This window comes from Myxocyprinus asiaticus, chromosome 30 (assembly GCF_019703515.2).
Source record: "Myxocyprinus asiaticus isolate MX2 ecotype Aquarium Trade chromosome 30, UBuf_Myxa_2, whole genome shotgun sequence".
NCBI classification, from domain to species: domain Eukaryota; kingdom Metazoa; phylum Chordata; class Actinopteri; order Cypriniformes; family Catostomidae; genus Myxocyprinus; species Myxocyprinus asiaticus.
The window spans coordinates 9547311-9566775 of NC_059373.1; the positions used below are offsets into that span (position 1 = coordinate 9547311).

The following is a 19465-nucleotide window of genomic DNA, read 5'->3' on the forward strand; positions in this document are numbered from 1 at the left end:
TCCAAAAGTTTACGTTCTCTGCGTTTTATAATCTCAGTCAATTTTTCAGAAACTCTCTTAAACAGGGTTGTAAAACGGGATTGTTATTTGTGTGTGAATTTACTGCTTTAAGTTTTCAATAACAATTAAGAACTAACTAATAACAACTACGCTGTAGTTGCGTAGATGTCATTCGGTCTTGTGTTCAATTCAAATATGAAATCTTTGACAGGTTGACACCAATGACATTCTCTTGTGTCTTGTCATTGATGTAAAACCTGGCGCAACACGTCTTGACATGCCATATTTAAAACTGAACAAGATTTGAAAGCTAGTTTTAGAGTTTTAGACTAATGAAAATATACATTTAGTGTATTTCTTTTCAATATAGGATTGATGTCTAAAGAATGCTTTCATTATTATACAAACTGTTATCAAGGAAGTAGGGATGTGCAAGACTAGTCGACTAAATGGTTGAAAGTCGACACTGGAATTACTAGTCGGTCAGTATTTTTGCCCATTAATCTGTTCAACATTTTTAAACATTCACGTTTGGCTTTAAATTTTTACAAAGGATGCGCATAAATTACTATGATGTTAATGTTACTTTTTAAATATAATTAATAATACAATTATTTAAAAAGAGGTTATCCAGAGCAGATGTATAAAAAGTTTAATTTCACCTCAGGCCACGTGTGCTTCTGCCCTCTCTCACTCGCGGCGCTTGCAGGAAAATGTCCTCTCGCAAGATGAGCAAACTAGCTATGAAATCCCTTCGGTGGTGGTGCAGGAAGCAGATTTTCGAAACGTTAGCTTGCAAGTCGCCATGGATGTTTTCATATTTGAGTCTTCTTTAAATCTGTGCATGCAAGTTGTTTTCCCGCTGAGCGGGCTTTTTCAAGTGCAGGATAAACGCCTCCGGTGAGTCAGGTCCCATCTTTCACCAGACCATGTTGACATGTTAATTTTGCTCATTAATAATGTATGCTCTGATTAAGTAGCCTAGAATTTTAAGGCAATTTTCAACGATGTGCTGACTGCTTAACTGATTTTATTTTGTTTGTATGTTATGTTTAGAACAATACATTAGGTTTATTGTAGATTTCTCACAGGTCTAATTTTTTCTATATTAGTATAGTTTATACAAAAAATGTTTTACATCGTAACTGTTATTGGTTAACGTTATTTACTGAACAGCTGAACATATTAGATAATAAACTAATGCACATGAAATACGCACACTTTTCAGTGAATTTTTTCTCTTGTAGATTTGGCTTACCTGTTAATTATTTTCAACAATGTCCAGACCTTTTTAATATGTTAAGTAACTTTTATTTGGTGAGTTCTGTTTAGGACAGGCTACTAGGTTTGCTCTTATTGGTCCTGCACTGCCTGTTTGTTGAATTGTTTTTAGTAAATATGCCTGATTGCCTGTATTCGCTAACGTCGATTCAGTGAATGTGTGTCATGTTCTATATTTAATGTACAATGATCATAATGCAAGCTGAAATTCATTTCTGAAAAAGGGGGAGGAATTCCCCCTTTACACGGCTCATATTGCTCATAACACTAAAACATCTGAAATGTTACAACAAACTCAACTAAATCTCACGAGGGAGCTATTTTTCTCAATTCCTGTATCGGTCAGATGGAACCAAGGTCAGAAATCAACTTTTCCATTAAGGGGCAATATTTGCCCCCTGGAATTGATTTTCAGGGGCATTTTTACCTTTACATAGGGAAATTTTTCTAACCTTATAAAATGACATCCTTTTATGTCAAATACTTTAATTCAATTTTAAAATGGAATGTTTCAATAATTACAAAATCACATGATCGCTACATTGCATTATTTGCATTGTTACTGAAACAACTTTTTTTCTCATTCACACATTTCCAAAATATTTTGGCTATTAAATTAACATAGCCTACAAAACTAATGCACCGACACAGACGAGATGACAGCATTTCTCCAAATTTGGAATGAGGAGCCTATAAAAAAAACTTAGCAACTCCATGTCAATTGAATAAAACAATGCAAAAATAAACATTTAACAATGAACAGTAGTCAGAGATATGAGTCATACACTAAATGTTAATGTTCTGTAAAATTATTATATTATCATTAATAATGTTTTATTTTTAGTGTGGGAGCACGACATCAAACTGATGCATGCTCGTGAGAGTGCTCGTCTGTGTGCGTTTATGGTGCGAGTATCCACCACTGGCTTGACAACATCTGCACAATGGACAGCACGAAACAAATAATGATCTGCGAAAATTCAAATGAAGATCGCGTTGTATCTATTTGGAACTATATCAGATTGCAGGGGGATTTTTTTTCCCAGAGCCCCCGTTAATTTACAACCCTGAATGGAACTCTAGAACAGGTACTCAATTAAAGTTCCAAGAGTTCCGTTCTCTACATTTCCTTCCCAGCAAAGGTCCGGATAATAATATGTAGCTTACATGGTGTCAGTAGTTATATGGCTAGGAAATTATGTATCTTTTTTTATTTTAATAGTTTTTATAACTTGCCACGTTGGCAGCAATAGTACTTTGTAAAACAAGAAAAAAATCCTGATGAGGACATTAGGGGCCCAGATAGAGCTAAAGTAGTGGGGTCTGAGAGGTCTTTTCTACCAAAAGATTAAAATATTTCATCAAGACTTCATCAGTCGAGGGCGCTTGGCAATGAATATTAAAAGATAAGATCAACAGTTTATTTTGAAGTTGAATGACAACAGTCCAGTTTTTGTGTTGAAATATTTTTTACATTCAGAATCTATGGGACATAGGAGGCCTTTTGACAGATAAAATAATACTGTGGGTTCAGGGGTGTCCCCTGAGAGAAAATGTATAAAAATGTAAAAGTCTGAATGGACCATTTTTATATTTTCCTTAAAGTGAGAATCTACTAACAACAAACAAATAAATTACATAACAGTGAAACATTAAATAGCCGTTTGCTTAATTTAAGCATAAATAGGCTTTCCTTTCCTTGATGGCATCTCTGATTAATTTTCACAAAATTAGAACAAAAATGTTTATTATGAAAGGCTCGTAACATGCTGATTAATAAAGCTAAATCTAGACAGGAAAAACATTATAGTCCGAAGGTGGCACGTAATGTCCTGACACAAACCTGGCTTAGCTGAACCGTCTGAATCACATATCAGACAGATGAAGATAGTTTCATTTTGCTTAATTTACGTTTTCTGTAATGTGTTTAAGTGAAAGATGCCAGTATCTGTAGTGGTGTCTCTGCTACTGTTGTTAAAATAACCATTAGGCTTTATGCGGCGCCTCGTGTCTATAGCGGTACTCGCGAAGCTTCTGGAATTACAGTTAGATACAAAAACAAGTTTATTGATTTGATTTGTTCATCTGTATATTTTGGTTTACACATTCGTAGCTGCACTGTAAAGTGAATAAAAGTGTGTGGGAAATTCCCGCATTATGAACGTGGAACTTGCAGGAATGATTAAAATTGTGCGCAATACCTGCGATCCTGCACTGAATTTCAGGCCCTGTGCAAAGCAAGCACGTTTCAGATAAATGCCCCTTTTCAGTGGAATTTAGTGTCTGATTGAAATTGATTAAGGATTTTAAATGGGTCGCATAAACAATGTTTTTTGACTTTTCTGAGAGTTTCTTACTTTTTAGACTAGTCGACTCAAAAAGTTCAGTTTAAAGGGATAGTTCACCCAAAAATGAACATTATCTTATCATTTACACACCCTGATGCTATCCCAGATGTGTATGACTTTATTTTTTCTGCATAACACCAATTGAGATATTGAGATGGTTGAACTTTCCCTTTAAACGTCAGTGAAATTAGTCGTTTCACACATCCCTACAGGGTAAATTATGATTCTTAAAATAAAAAATTTATAAGAACAAGAAACCATATAGCCTAACTTAGGGCACTTTCCTCAAAAGCTTAAATGGTGCGTACAAGTTAAGATAACAATATGACTGAAATGTGTTTAGAAAGGCCAGTTCATATTCATTCTATTTTGTGCAAGTTATTAAATAGTTTTGTGCAAAATTTTTTATAAAGGCTTAGATGGAATTTTAATAATGTCTCCACACAAGTTTTTGTTAACTTAATAGACAGTGTTTCTGATTTACAAAATTGTATTCCTTGTTGAGTTGTGAAGTTGGTTCATGAAACTGGGTCTGTGGATCTGTGTCCTTCAGGCATGTTTTTAACAGCTTTCTGTTTTGCCACATAGGTCTTCAGCTTCATAAACATATTCACAGAGTAGACACTGAAAGAGCCAGTGATATTCAAACACCTTGTTTAGGGTTTGAATGTTCATTAGTGATTTTCAAGCAGCACAATATGTTATTTTACTGTTTTTATGATAAATTTAGCCTTTTATGGTATAATTTAATCTAGCCTTTCTGTGCCCTTAGGTAAATCATTCAAAGTCATATTTGTGGTGGCAGTGACCCATGTTTGCAAGGCCATTCTATGTTAATAATTAAATAAAGGTTAAGACTATCTCAGAAATGTAGCTAATTTGTCTCTTGGTCTTAACACCCCCATCCTATGTCTTTATCTCCACAGTTTGAAGTGAGAGGGCTGACCACTTCGGAAGGGACAAGATTGCATCAACCCACCAAGGATTTTTTTTTTTTTTTAACCACTGCTATATCCCCCTCCCCCTTCCCCTTTATTCCACTTTTGTATTCCTACCTGACATCTTCTCAGTCCCCCTGTAAGAAGCTATACACTATTGAGAACATCCTGCCCCACTCAAGCCCCCCTTGTTCCCCATATCACTGATGGATCAGAGGACACAGGGGGGGCCCTCCACGCCACCCCCCCTCCCCGCCAATGCCCCCCCAGCAGAGCGTGAGAAGGAGGGTGTAGGAGGAAAGAAGGACGATGAAGAGGAGAAAAAGAAACGAGAGAAACCAAGAGATGGGGTGCAGACTGATACTTGTGGTGCTGAAAGTGTGACAAGTGACTTGCAGCAGCCGCAGCCTCCACAGTTCTCGGTCAAAGAAACCAGTTACTCAGAGGGCAACGTCAAACTCAAGATTGGCCTGCAGGCCAAACGCATGAAGAAGCCTCCTAAGATCCTGGAGAACTATGTCTGTCGGCCAGCCTTCCGAGCCACTGTAAGGCATAGTGGAGGCAGAGGTGGAGGGCGTGCTAATCGTGGGGGCGGAGCCAGTGATGGAAGCAGCAAAACCTCTAGCCCACCTTGTGGAAAAGAAGGAGAGAAAAGCCCCTCTGTCAGCCGAGGAGCGCCTGTATCGTCTTGCGCTCCTGCTGCTTTGTCTGCCGCACCTTCTCTTCCTCCTCCCGTTTCCACCAGCCCAGTCACTTCTGTGAATGGGAGTGCTCCAGCAAAAAAGGTACTAATTTGAAAATGCAAACACAGTATTTCTTAAACGTCTTAAGAATTGTAAATAAAGAGACTAGAGGGAATTACATAACACGCGTCGATTCCCAGTGTCTGTTTAAATATGGCAAACCAACAGTGGCGTGACTGAATGGGATAGACAAACTCTCAAGTATCCCTCACACACCACTTTCCTTTGTGTGGTTTCATCAGATAAACAAGCTTTGCAAATCTTCCCACATTTTCTTAGTCTCTTCAGTCATACTTTTCCTAATTTTCTCTATGAAAAAAGATAAAAATGGTAAAAAATTCCATTAATCAACAGGAATTTTGTGATGTGTAACAAATTAAATATAATATATAATAAACATGCATAATTTAATATAAAATTTAATAAACATAATTTGTATAAAAGGTAGAATTCAGAACATTTTCCAATGAGTGTGTTCATAAGGAACTCGATAGTTTACCTGAAAATGAATTTACTCACCCTCATGTTGTTCTAAACCCATATGAGTTTCTTTTTCCATGGAACTCAAAAATAGATGTTAGCCTCAGTCACCATTCATGTTCATTACATCTTTTGTGTATAGAATAATAGTGAATGGTGACTGAGTCTACCAGCCAAACATCTTATTTTGTGTTCCAAAAGAAGAAAGGAAGGAAGAAAATAGTTTGTGTTTGGCACAACAGAAGGCTGAGTAAATGATGACAGATTTTTTTCCTTTTTGGGTGAACTGTCACATTAATTGTTTTTACAATGTAGCTGTGGCTTATAAACCTTATTTTCTTCTTTATATTTAGGGGCCTGCAAAACTTGCTTCTAAGTCAGAGGGAAAAGCTGAGGTAAAATCTGTCGCATCTTCAGAGAGACCCATAAACCTTCATCGCCCCGTAACAGAAAGCAAATCACTCTCCTCTGGAAAGAAGAGCCACGTTCCACAAACCAACTTCGCCCCTGTCCCATCGCCACCAACAAAATCCCCAACTGCAGCATCACCACAGAACACCAAAACAGATGGGATCCTAAAAAATCCTCAGTACAATTATGCTGATGGACAGAAGGAGCAAGAAAGAGGGGTGCCAGCCTGGGGTGCTCCTACAGTCACAGAGAAACTTGCTCAGCTCATAGCTACATGCCCGCCCTCAAAGTGCCCTAAACCGAAAGCTCGGAAGGTGTCGCCAGCTCCAGCACACAGTAGCTCACCTCCCTTGATTTCTAATCTGCAGCGCCCTGAACGGGCTATGGCCAATAGGAACACCTATTCCAGGGCAGGGCACCTTGCCCAACCACCACCTGTCTCACGACCCCCAGGTCGACCTTATGGGTCCAAAAATAAAGACAGTATCCTGGAGAAATTATCTGGGACCTCTAGAAAAGAGGAATCAGATGGACTTTCAAAAGGGGTTACTAGTAGCAACAGCAGCACAACCACCACCACTAGTACTGCACTGTCTCACAGCAGTAGTCGTTTGACAACAACCACAAGTGATATCACTGACAATAGTTCCACCAATGGAATGAAATCTCAGTCTCGTCTTGGGCAATGCCCATCTCATTCTTCCTCCACACCTTCTCTTTCTTTAACTACTTCCTCCTCCTCTTCATCCTCCTCCTTGGAGAGGATAGAAAATGCAGGCAGTTACATTGGTTTGCCAGGCTCCCTAGGATCACGGCCTAAAGCGAGTCCCTCCCAAACAGAGGAGTTTACTGAGAAAGACAAAGAGTGTGACAAAGAAAAAGACATAAACAGTCCTAGAGATTTAGGTGAGGGCTCAACTTCAGCTGTTCCAGGGAAGCAGGATGCTAAAGAAAGGTGTTCTCTGTCAGCTCCTCGAGGTGAGAGGGGTAAGAGTTTAAGCCCAGTCAAACGTAGTCCCAATCAGGAAAGTCGCGTTATTGGGGTGCCAAGTCCTGCTGAGTCCACCAAATGCACTATTTCGCCTTCTAACTCTTCTGGTGCCAGCAGGAGCCCACCACCACTATGTGATGACACTGGGGCTATATCTCCTGCTTCACCAACCGAACTAGATTCTAAGCCCCTTAAGAAACGGCGTGGACGACGACCTCGCTGGACTAAGGTGGTCAATCGCACCCTGAAAGAAGCTTCTTCTAACCATCAGAAACCAGACGCACCTTTGCCTTCAGGGCTTGACCCCTCATCCCCTATTCGTCGGCCTGTGGGACGGCCTCCTAATGTTAATCGTGTACCCCCTGTTGTTTCAGAACTTTTTGCATCTCCACCCAAGAAGAGGGGACGTCCCAAGTCCAAAATGCCTCAGTTAGATGCACCTGCACACGGCCGTCCCCTAAACAAACTGCCCCCTTCAAAAGTCTACACCATGCTTAAGTCAAAAGAAGAGCAGGATCCCCCTGTTTTGCACCCTGAAGTGGACTTGAATCCACCTAAATCCATGGCAAGAAAACGAGGTCGACCCAAACGTTTACCTCCAACCCTTCCACAAGAAACCCAGCCTCCAACTCTTGCTCCTGAGTCAGGGGATACTTCAGTAGGTGATAAAGCTTTTCGTACTAAAGGCAATGGGCAGCTCATCATGAAGTCGATCATAGGCAAAATCAATCAAATGAAGACAGTGAAAAGGAAGCGGCTCCTCAATCAGATACTGCTTGGGTCAAACTCAGGGCCAGAGCAGGATGGATCCAGAAGCAGTGGAGCACCAGCCCCTGTGGCTGCTACAACACAGTCTCTTTCATCACTTGCTGCTACATTTGGGGGTAAATTGGGTCCCCAGATCAATGTAAGCAAAAAGGGGACAATATATATGGGTAAAAGAAGGGGTCGTAAGCCAAAAACATCAGCTAATCTCACCACAGGTGCCCCTACGCCCCCTCCCGAACCTTTCTTGTCCCCAAACACATCCTCCCCACACCATCTTAACCAGTCACACGCCTTACAAAACCAGCAACACCAATCTGAGGTGTTCCCTTCCCCATCACTCTCACAGTCAAGTGGGGGCCAAAGTCCCATTAGTGATGCCAGTTTTGTTGAGCCTGGTTCAGTGCACTTCACTTCCCACTCAAACTATAGCCATTCCCATCAGGGCCACCACTCATTCTCCTTTCCCCCACCTACTTTTTCAGCCCCATCTGCTCGCACTGTAGGAAGCTCCACATCAGCACACCCATCTCAGAAGAAGTCTTCTTGCCGAGGCTACCACCATCACCACCACCACTACCGGCAGCTCTACCATTATCGAAAGTTTTCTCCTCCAAGGCCACTGTTGCCCACATCCCCTGCTCCTCTTAGTGAGCTAAAGGAAGCCACACCTTCCCCAGTCAGTGAATCACACAGCGAAGAGACAGTACCCAGTGACAGTGGCATTGGAACAGACAACAACAGCACCTCAGACCGTGGGGAGAAGGGAGGTAGTGCCAGTGGCTTAACTGGTGTAGGGGTCCAACAGGGTATGGCAAGTGGACTCCTAATGCCTGGTGTCATAGGGTCATCAGTGGGAGTTGGAATTGGAGTCCCTTCCAGAGGTAGGAGAAGCCATTCATCTTCAGTTCTCTTGGAACGTCCCTCGCCTACACCCTCCCCACTGGGAGTGAGAGCGTCACCTGACCCAAGAAGACCACACCCTGCTGCCCCATCTTCTGCACTGGTTGGACATAAAGAAAAGCACAAGCATAAGTGCAAGCGTCGTGGACATGGCTGCCCAAGCTATGATAAACTGAAACGACAAAAACGTAAACGCAAGAAGAAGTACCTTCAGCTTCGTTCGAGGAGGCAAGACCCAGACTTTTTGGCTGAGCTGGATGAGATCTGTGTGCAGCTCAGCGAGGTACGAATTGCTCATCGCACACCTTCACTTCGTCTGGGTAGCAGCTTGGGTCTGGGTGCTGGAGCAGCAGGCATGGGTCGTGGGTCTGGTCTGGGCAGTGCTAGGGCCAGCAGCAGCCTCGGAGGTGGAACCAATCCACCACCCCGTCACTATCTGCATAGAGACCTCTTGCCCACCATATTCAGGATAAATTTTAGTGGGTATTACTCACCCCACCCAGCCTACCCATGTGATTCACTTCATTATGTCCGGAAACCTGACCTTAAGAAGAAACGAGGGCGGCCACCTAAGCTCAGAGAATCTATATCAGAGGTACCTTTTGTACCTGGGCTAGGCTTTCCCCTCTCCAGTGGAGGTTTCTATCATCCTACTTATGGTGTCCCATACTCTTCTGCCCCACTGGGACTTGGCTACTATCGTGGTTATTCCCCAGCAAGTGCTCTGTACCCCCATCCCCACCATCAGGCTCCCCACTCTGGCCCATCGCACCATGTGCATTCCCCCTCCTTCCCTCCACCTCCGCCCTCTTCTTATGTCCATCATCATCACCCATCTCATCTGCTTCTTAACCCCTCCAAATTTCACAAGAAGAAACATAAGCTACTTAGGCAGGAGTATTTAAGTGGGGGTCGTTCATCAGTACTCTACCCTGCCATGTCGTCCGAACTTTCATTTGGCTGGCACCACAAACACAAGCATAGGCATAAGCACCGTGATCGCTGTGGAGAAGAGGAGGGTGATGAAGGTGGTGGAGCTATAGGTGGTGGAGGAGGTAGAAAAATTGGAGGTGAGGGCTTGGGGGCAGGGGAGCAAGGAATTGGAGGAAATGTAGAGTCCCTTCAACGCTGCCGGTATGGTCGAGATGGCTCTGCTGACTCCAGTGCAAACAAACAAGCAGCTGCTGCTTCTGCCAACTCTCCCTCCTCCTCCTCCACGTTCTCTGCAGAACGGTACAAGCGAAAGGAGGCCTCTATGTCTTGTCTTGGGCCTTCACGGTTGTCTATGGGTAGTGGAAGCCGGGGGCATCATCCTGTTGACTCGTGGTTCAGGATTGGAAGTTCTGATACTGATTACTCCAAACTCTCTAGGAACCAGTCCCTTTCTGGGTCTGGTACGTTCTCTGAAGGATATGCACAAAATCAAGTGGAGTGCTCAGAAAGTGAGGAGGAAGATGCCACTTCCCCCCTTGAGGAGGCAGAGACCAGCCACCACACCAACTTGTTTGCATCTGCACTAACTCGTAACTCCTTCAGGGGGAGTCATGGCAAAAAAGGTGGAACGTCAGAGAGTCCCAGCCTCTCGCGGTTGGACCGGAAAATGAGAAGGGATCGTTCCACATCTGCAGAGAGGAGAGAGTTGGGTAAGGGAAAAATCTTATGGACTAATGCTGATATTCAAAAGTTTATTGAATAGTGATTGACCAGTTGATTGTAATGAACTTGTCATCAATAATCACAGTGCATATGCAATGGAGTACAACAATGCTCTTTTCAAAACATTTTGTTTTCAAACAGCTGAATGCAAATCTGTGCTTGAGCTTCCTGAGGTGACCCAAATTTAGTTTGACATTGTGAAGGTTGCAAAATTAATGCTGTGAAGTGTAGTCATTTCTGTGCTGAAATTTTATTGGACGTCACTTGCTTCAGTGCATGCAACAAATTTATGATTAGTCTCCAGCACTTCCAGTCAGTGTTCTGTATTGATTTCAGGGTCAAGCCATAATACAACAGCATTTTGCACGACTAGTGGTTTAAAGTGGCTGACACAAGAATGGTTGAATCTGCTGCTTGTTGTTAAAGGCATAATTCAACCAAAAATGAAAGTTCTGTCATCATTTGCTCATGTTGTTCAAAACCTCTATGACTTTCTTCTATGGAAGACAATTCTGCCTAACATCTTCTTTTGAGTTTCACGTCAGACAGAAAGTCATATGGGATTGAAACAACATGAGGGTGAGTAAATGAAAACAGAATTCTAATTTTTGAGTCAACTAGCCCTTTAAAGATCCTAAAATTTTTAAAGATTCAAAAGATTAAAAAGTTCTACAATACATAATACCTCCCACATTCCTTTAAATAGCAACAGCAAAAAAGAGAAATGGCTTTGCAAAATCTTTGTCATTGCACTCCAAGGCCAATAGCATCAGTAAAAATGTTTGACTTTAGATTTCTTACGTTATCCTCACTCTCACATATACACACACCTGCTCAGGCGTAACAGGGCTAAGCTATGTGAAATGAACTACCCTTTTTAAAAAAAAATTTTTTTAACAACAGCTTCTCAGTCATGCTTAGATGGAAGGACTGTGTATATGTGCTCATGCATAGTGGGTCCCCAGTGAGATGGCAAAGTATAGTATGTAATCCAGGATTAGAGCTCAGGACATGAGGTCATCCAATGGTCATTGACTGCACCATTAATTCACTGTAGTGGCAAGAAAGGGAGAGAATCTGATGAGAATGAGTAAAAGGACAATAATTGTTGGAAGTAAAAGGGAATGTTAAAAAATGTGAATAAGGCAGTGAATAAGATGTGATTCGAAGGAGGAGTAGATGAATTGAAGCCCAAATCATTGAACCTAAGTAGTACATTTCGGTGTGTAAACCATCCTGCACCATTTGTGATATGACATGATACTGCAAGACAAGAGTCAAAACATTGGAAAATCTCAACTCGTAAAATACAACAAGTCCAATAGTTTCACTCACAAACTTGTGTTTAGCTACCTCACGTGACACTGATTATTATTTAAAGGTCTATGCACTGTAGGGCTGGGCTGTGATGTAATCGGATATCGTCGATGTCTTGCAAAGATCCCGATTCCGAACAGACAAGATCGACAATATTGGGAAATATTGGCAAAACCATGGATCTGGGAAGTCGGCAGATATATTAAACAGTGACCAGGGTGTGAAACTAGCACCCGCCAAATGCGACGAGGCTGAATCCAGTTCGCGAGCTCCTCATCCAAATGTATTACATGTGTGGGTAATTTTGCTCATCTACCCGCAACAGGCAGGTGACCTACTGCAAGACGTCTTGGAATGACATATGACAAGAAATGCTGTTAGTCACAAAGACATGCGCTTGAAGAAACACACTTTATTATATTTTTTAGAACAGACAAAAGAAAAGCCGTCAATAGCTATGTTACCATCAAAGCTTTTTTATACGCATTTTAGGATATCACATAAAATCTGCTGGATGGAAACACCAAGATGCTAATAAAATCTCCAAAATGCACATGGAAAATGTATACGCTTGCTTGAGGTGGATACATTTTTTTATTCGATAAGAAGAAATGCGCATAAACTATGATGGAAGCACATTTACCGAATAAAGTCCCATTGAATTTAACAGGAATACAAGATGTGCATCAAGACAATCATGTGACTGAATAATTAATTCATAACTGGACGAACCAGCGGACCAATCATTGCAGCTGAATTGCAGCCCTGGTCATCCTGGTATCCTAAAAATCCAAAGCCTGCATAGAGTTTGCAGAGCAAATAAGTTAAACACAAACGTGCACTTTTTCCCGAAGAGCAGGTTTATTGATACTTTTAAAGAATATCTTATAGGGGCCTGGGTAGCTCAGCGAGTAAAGACACTGACTACCACCACTGGAGTCGTGAGTTCGAATCCAGGGTGTGCTGAGTGACTCCAGCCAGGTCTCCTAAGCAAACAAATTGGCCCGGTTGCTAGGGAGGGTAGAGTCACATGGGGTAACCTCTTCGTGGTTGCGATTAGTGATTCTCACTCTCAATGGGGCGCGTGGTAAGTTGTGCGTGGATTGCGGAGAGTAGCATGAGCCTCCACATGCTGGGAGTCTCCGTGATGTCATGCACAAAGAGCCACGTGATAAGATGTGCGGGTTGACTGTTTCGGAAGCGGAGGCAACTGAGACTTGTCCAACGCCACCCGGATTGAGGGGAGTAACCGCGTCACCACAAGGACCTAGTAAGAAGTGGGAACTGGGCATTCCAAATTGGGGAGAAAAAAGAATATCTAAAAGAATATCTTATAGATCCACACCGCAAAGTCATGATGGAGGAACGCGCACACATATAGTGTTCCCAGAACTGTGCGATGTGCTGTCTTTTCCAGTCATGAAACAAGTTACTAAAGTATTTTATTAATAAAAGAGTCACACAACCGCTACAATATCTCCAGAAGTGACGATTTTGTTCTTTTGAATGCAAGGGATGGAAACGCGGCTTTATCCGCACATTGTTTTTGCGATATTCAGATTTTTCGCATAAATTAAATTCACAACTCGGATGGAAACATAGCTACTGCTTGTGTCTGATTCGCTGTTTGTTCAGAGGCGTGCAGCATGAGCTGGAACAGGTCTCGTGTCTCGTGGAGCAAGTGCATGTAAAGAGTTTTCACTCTTTTTTTTCTTTGTTTCATTCATCTCAAAACTGTTTTAAAGAATACTGTCATCTGTGAGAATGCTGCAAATGATCTCTGATCATCTCAGGGGGTGCTGTGACTTTAGTTCACTTTATTTCCACACGGTTAGCATGCATTGTGAACACAACTGCAGTTTCAGTAATATATAGCCTTTCTTTATATTAAAGAAACAAAGACGAAAGTGAATAAATCATAAAGTAATACAAGACATGTTCACCTTGAACCTAAAATTGAGTATTATTTTCTTTTCTTTTGGCAGCATTAACTGTATTACCAAAACGCAATACAAGCACAAATTCGATAACACACATTTGGCAGCATTATTTTGGGAACACAAGGGAATTTATTAGGCTTATTTATTTTGATTATCATTGTCTTTACATTATAATTATCTTTAGTTCTTAATCTGTAGGCTATTAGTAATTTTCCATCTGCATTGATGGATCCTTGCGTGATGGCAAATGGGGCCGTTGGAGACGGTAAATGTTTGGATTTGGGGAGGTGGTTAAATAATTTTTTTTGACCACTTCATTATTTTAATGCTTTTTTCATTTAGTTTAAAGTGCAATTAGTATTTAGAAATGTTGTTTAAGTTTTTTGTGTTTAAATTATTAAAGCAAAATCAATAAAGCAAAAAAATTCACCGACCCTCGGCAGGTGGGTTGACAATGTAATCGGATATCGCAACATTTTTTAAGGCAATTATCACTAAAATATTTTTTACATATCGCCCAGCCCTAATGCACTGTGGAACACTGTGTTTGGTCTCATTTCAAACTGGGATCCTCTGCTGTAAGTAACAGTATACAATTTTCCATATTCTGTTTATGTTTCATTAAGTAATACTCTAAAATGATTGCCACTAAGTAATATACATGTACGTTTTGTCTCGTTTTCATTTATTACTTAATGAAACATTAACAGAATATGGAAAATGGCACATCGTTGCTTAGAGCAGATGATCCCAATTAAAACAAGCCCCAAAACAACGTAACAAGATGCAGAGATGTTGAAATAATCCTCACATTGCAACATGAGCTTTGCTTGTAACAACCAGCCTGGCTTTTAAAACTGTGTCACTAGAGTTGCAAAGGGGCGGAAAATTTCCGGTAAATTTCCGGAAACTTTCCATGGGAAGCTAAGCTGGGGAATTTTGGAAATATTGGAAAAAAACTTTGGGCACTTGGCTATAAGCTGCTGCATCTTTGTAGCATTCTTAACATAGGTCTTTGCACAGTATTTGCAAATGTACACAGCCTTTCCTTCTACATTGGCTGAGGTGAAATGTATCCACACATCAGATGGCACATGTAGCATTGTTCTGTAGAATAAGATTAGAAAAAAGCTTGTAAAAAACACTAATGCAATGCCATGCATAGATATATAAATAGTTAGCTAAACAACTGGAATATTCTGGAATGGTAAAAATATTTTACAATTGATGCTGGACAAATGAATAGAAATAGGCTAGATGAATAGATGAACACTCCTCAATCAGCATGCTAAATCAAACTATAACCTGCGTTCTTGTATAACAGAAAACTGGCTAGCAGAAGGCAGAAGAAACAGCATCACAGTTGAGCTAGCTAGCACCATGATAGCTAGCCTCTTAAATTGTCAATGAAATGGTGTTAGCTAGCTTACATTTAGCATATCTAATTTACTGGCTAGCTAGCTACTGTATAAACACATTTTGATTTAGTATTTACTAGTTAAACTTTAATACCATAGATCAAATATATTTACCCTAGTAATATCATCAAAACTTACTTGACTGGATGTAGTCCTTTGGCTCAAATGCAGTAGTGTGGCTTCAATAGTCCTGCTGTAGTAAGTAGCCTGCAGTAAGTAGTGTGCTGTGTGCATGTGATTGAGGAATGCGCAGGGTAGAAATTCAACTGAATTTGCATTAAATCTGGTTGTTTTAACCAAGATTATGCTGCAAGATGTTTTTTTTTTTTTTCAACTACATTTAAGTTCCCTGTTATAGGGTAACTTGCAATTTTGCAAATTTCCAGTTTATTCCCATTGATTCCTTTTAATTCTCATATATCCCCGTTAATTCCCATATATTCCCGTTAATTCCCATGGAAAGTTTCCAACTTTGAAAATTCTCGGAATTTTGCAACCCTATGTGTCACATTTGAGACTGCCTCAGTTGTCTGCCTGAAGGAGAGAAGCCGCAATCAGTCAGAGATTCTCAGCCACAAGCAAATAAATCGTAACAATTTATGTGGTAATTCCACTATTGGTGCAATAATATTTTGATTTTTTTTGTTTTTTGTTATCGGCCACTAATATATTGCCCGCCGATATATCATGAACCCCTAAATAAAACAGGTAAAAAATCCCATTGACCTATACTGAAGGAGGGACCTGAGCTATATGTAGTGACCAGCACATAGCATAACAGCACAATAAAGCCAGTCCAAACTAAAGCATGACACCACTCACATTTTCTTCCAAAAATTTTCAAATCTAATGCAAGTAATGAAATAGGCTACAATTATAAAGAGATACAGTCTGGAAAATTTTTGATTATTATTGCAAGGTTAGCTGAGTCCTGTTAAGAAATACTATCAGTATCTGGAATTTTAGACTGGAATAGACAAAGAGAGTAATGAAATGGTTAAGAAAGTGGAATTGTGTTGATGAAATAGAAAGATGTGGAAGGATGGGTCTTCGACTGATGGAAAGATAAGATGAACAGTACAAAATAGACTAGACTGTGTTGAAAAGGAGTTAGGCTGAGACTAAGTTAATTAAAGGATAAAGGGAACAGAGCTAATGGGGCCCTGTTAGCTGCTTTTGGTAGTTGCATTTTTTGCTGAATCTGTAAGACAGTTATTTTCTGCTGCTTCGGAATTTGTTTAGTAGGAGATCAGGAGATAAATGCATAAATTGGATTATAGATGAGGTTGCAGGTTATTAATTTTAGAAATGATGTCCCAGTCCTTTTTCATATACCTTCTTATAAAGTCACCCCTTTATAAAGAAAATGAACATACCAAGATGACTTTGAGAGTGTTGCTTTGTTGAAAGTCAGTTGCAAGATGCTGTTATCTGCATTGAATGTTGCTAAGTGTCAAAAGCAAACCAAATGGGGCATTAAACAGATACACAGGCTGTTTTTTGTTTAGTTTAGTTTTACTTTGTTGTTTCTCTGGCCTGTCCTGGGACAGACATATTTGGCACAACTATGTTTGTGTGAGAATTGCATTAACTACAAAATCCACACAAAGTCCAAATAATTATTTAACCATTTAACAATTTTTCTCAGTTTCACTGTTGTAGTTGCTGCGTTTGGCCTTTTTAGGGCAGTATTCTATGAAAGCAGAATAAGTAAATATCAAACCCTCTGTCTGTCTTTTCTTTTTTTTTTTTTTTTTTTGTCTCCTAGGGAACGTATCTGGCACGCAGAACCGTGGTGGCCAGTCCAGTGTCCCAGAGGTTTCTGATGGTCCCCAACACAGACACCACCATCACCACCATCCTCCTTTATCCCTGTCTCACTCTTCTTCTTGCCTCTCTCATTGCACTCTTGACCAGCCTGGAAGCGGGGCACCTCTTCGCCCTTCCAGCTGCCAGGCCAGTCCATCCACATGCTCTTCCCAGCCTGCATGCTTTGACTCCTCCCCTTCCCACCACTCCCATCGGTTAGCCCCACCCCCTCCCAAAAACAGCCTGCACCATGTAAACAAGATCCTTCGTGCAAAGAAGCTGCAGAGGCAAGCACGCACAGGAAACAACGTGGTGAAAAAACGGGGTCCAGGGCGTCCCCGCAAACACCCGATTCCCTTGCCTTCTCCATCACCCCCATCACAACCGTCTGAACCAGAGAACCACCCGGTATCCAACAGGGACAGAGGTGTGCTGTGGGAGGAAGACACTGTGGTTGATGCCATTGAGTCGGTAGTACAAAGCCATCGCAGAAATGGACGTAAGCGAAAACATTGGGAGAGAGAGACAGACGGAGGTGAGGAGGAAGAAGAAGAACAACTAGAGGAGGAGAGAGAGGAAGAGGAAGAAGAAGAAGAACAGTCAGCTGCTAGAGAAGAAGAAATTATGCCGAAAGCTAGAACAGAAGGAGGGAGGGCATGGTTGACACAGGAAGAAATGCATTGTTTTCGCAGGTATGCTTTAAATACTAACAATGCATTGCTTTAAACAAACTCATGTTTTTTAACAAAGTATCAAGATAAATTGTGTAGTTAATTTTCCCGACATAAGTGGACACAATTGAGCATGGAGGTGAATGTATATGGTGCATGAAACGTTTTTAAAGTCAACATGAAATTGACCCTGTTTACTTTTCCTAATAAACGTCTCTGATATTTTTGTGCACGATTCATCAATGAAACATGTTTGTCTTATCTTGCTAATGTTTAATGCAGTAATTCAGTGCTGGTTAATGTAATAAAAGTTACGGCCATAGCAGCAAATAACGATAGATTTGAAAAAGAAGCATCAGAACAGAACGTGCTGTGGCACCATCATACTGCATTACTACTGGGATATGTCAGGATGCCCTCAAAACCATTCGACTGCAAACTTTTCATGATCCAATCAATTCCCTGGAAAACGTCACATTACAAATGTAAAATAGGTTATAGATGCTGTTCTTGTTGATTTTAAAGTCACAGAACTCTCACTCTCATAGTGAATTAATGGTTTTTACATAGCTGTGCATTGGAGGGAAAACCTGATGGCCAGCCCACCCCAGATTGCACAGGTCCCACTTCCCTGGAAAAAGCGCCAAACACATCAGTGACCAGCCAACGGGAGAAGAGAGCTGCTAGACCACCTAAAAAGAAGTTCCAGAAAGCGGGACTTTACTCTGATGTGTACAAGACTGATGAGTAAGGAGCACAGATATACTGTTAAGCAATAGGATTTTAAATAAAATTCATATCCCAGGTAAATAAATTGTATCTCTCCATCCCCACCCCCCTATCAGTCCTCGCAGTCAGCTACTACAGTTAAAGAAGGAGAAGTTGGAATACACTCCAGGTGAACATGAATATGGCCTTCTTCCTGCTCCCATTCATGTTGGTGAGTCTATACCTGAAATATAGCAATTGTTACATTTTACAGTGACAAGCGATTTAAGCTTTCTTTTCCATGTAAATCTGAGTTTTTATCCTAACAAGCTATGACTACGGCAAATGGCGATTGGCAGGGCATTTGGTTGTTTACTTGGGATCTGTTCAGACCAAATGTTTTCTGAATGCAGGTGTCTCAAGATGGGTTTTTAAAGATGTTCTTTTTAACCTCACACCTTAAAAAAACCTTCGTTCTTGTGCAAGACCCTGGAAAAAAACAGTGAGACACGCTGCAACGGTCATAGACGCCCATCTTGCGCATGCTTACATAGAAAAACAATGGACATAAAAACGTGTTTGGTGTGAACGGCCCATGCTGCATAGCCCCATCCACTGTGAAATCTTGTTGGCCCAAAATCCTGCTCCATATAGCTGTATATTGAACATCAAATACATTCTGATTAGCTGTAATTGTGTTATGTGGCATATTAGTATCACATTCAGTGCAGAAAGATCAAAATAACTTGTCGCTAGAAACTTAGCAAACAAATTTGAACATGACAGCCTCATGCATCACTTAATGTAGCATAATATCGCATTGCAGTTTGTTTGACAATTGGATCTAACTTTCAGCTTTTAACATAACAGCTAAATATTATACATAAATTTCAAAGAAATATTATTTCAAAGAATAAGGTGGACTTGTATTGGTATATGACTTCTGTCGACATTTATAACCAGTTGATAATGTATGTCCTTATGGGCTATCAGGCTGATTAGTTATGGTTTGAGTTATGAGGTGATTAGTTTATTCAATATTGAATGGTGCAGCCTCAAGTTAAAGGACAAAGAGATTGAATTAAT

General features: G+C 40.8%; 1 protein-coding gene across 2 annotated transcripts in view; it reads left to right on the top strand.

Annotated features, from left to right (window-relative positions):
* Positions 1–19465, top strand: part of LOC127420966 (histone-lysine N-methyltransferase ASH1L-like) — a 58823-nt gene that overhangs the window by 6856 nt on the left and 32502 nt on the right. For both annotated transcript variants that reach the window (XM_051663622.1, XM_051663623.1), the window contains 5 exons: positions 4556–5352; positions 6144–10503; positions 16960–17692; positions 18242–18418; positions 18517–18611. In XM_051663622.1, coding sequence (XP_051519582.1) covers positions 4774–5352; positions 6144–10503; positions 16960–17692; positions 18242–18418; positions 18517–18611 — 5944 coding nt within the window. In that variant the 5' untranslated portion in view covers positions 4556–4773. The remainder of the gene's footprint in view (positions 1–4555; positions 5353–6143; positions 10504–16959; positions 17693–18241; positions 18419–18516; positions 18612–19465) is intronic.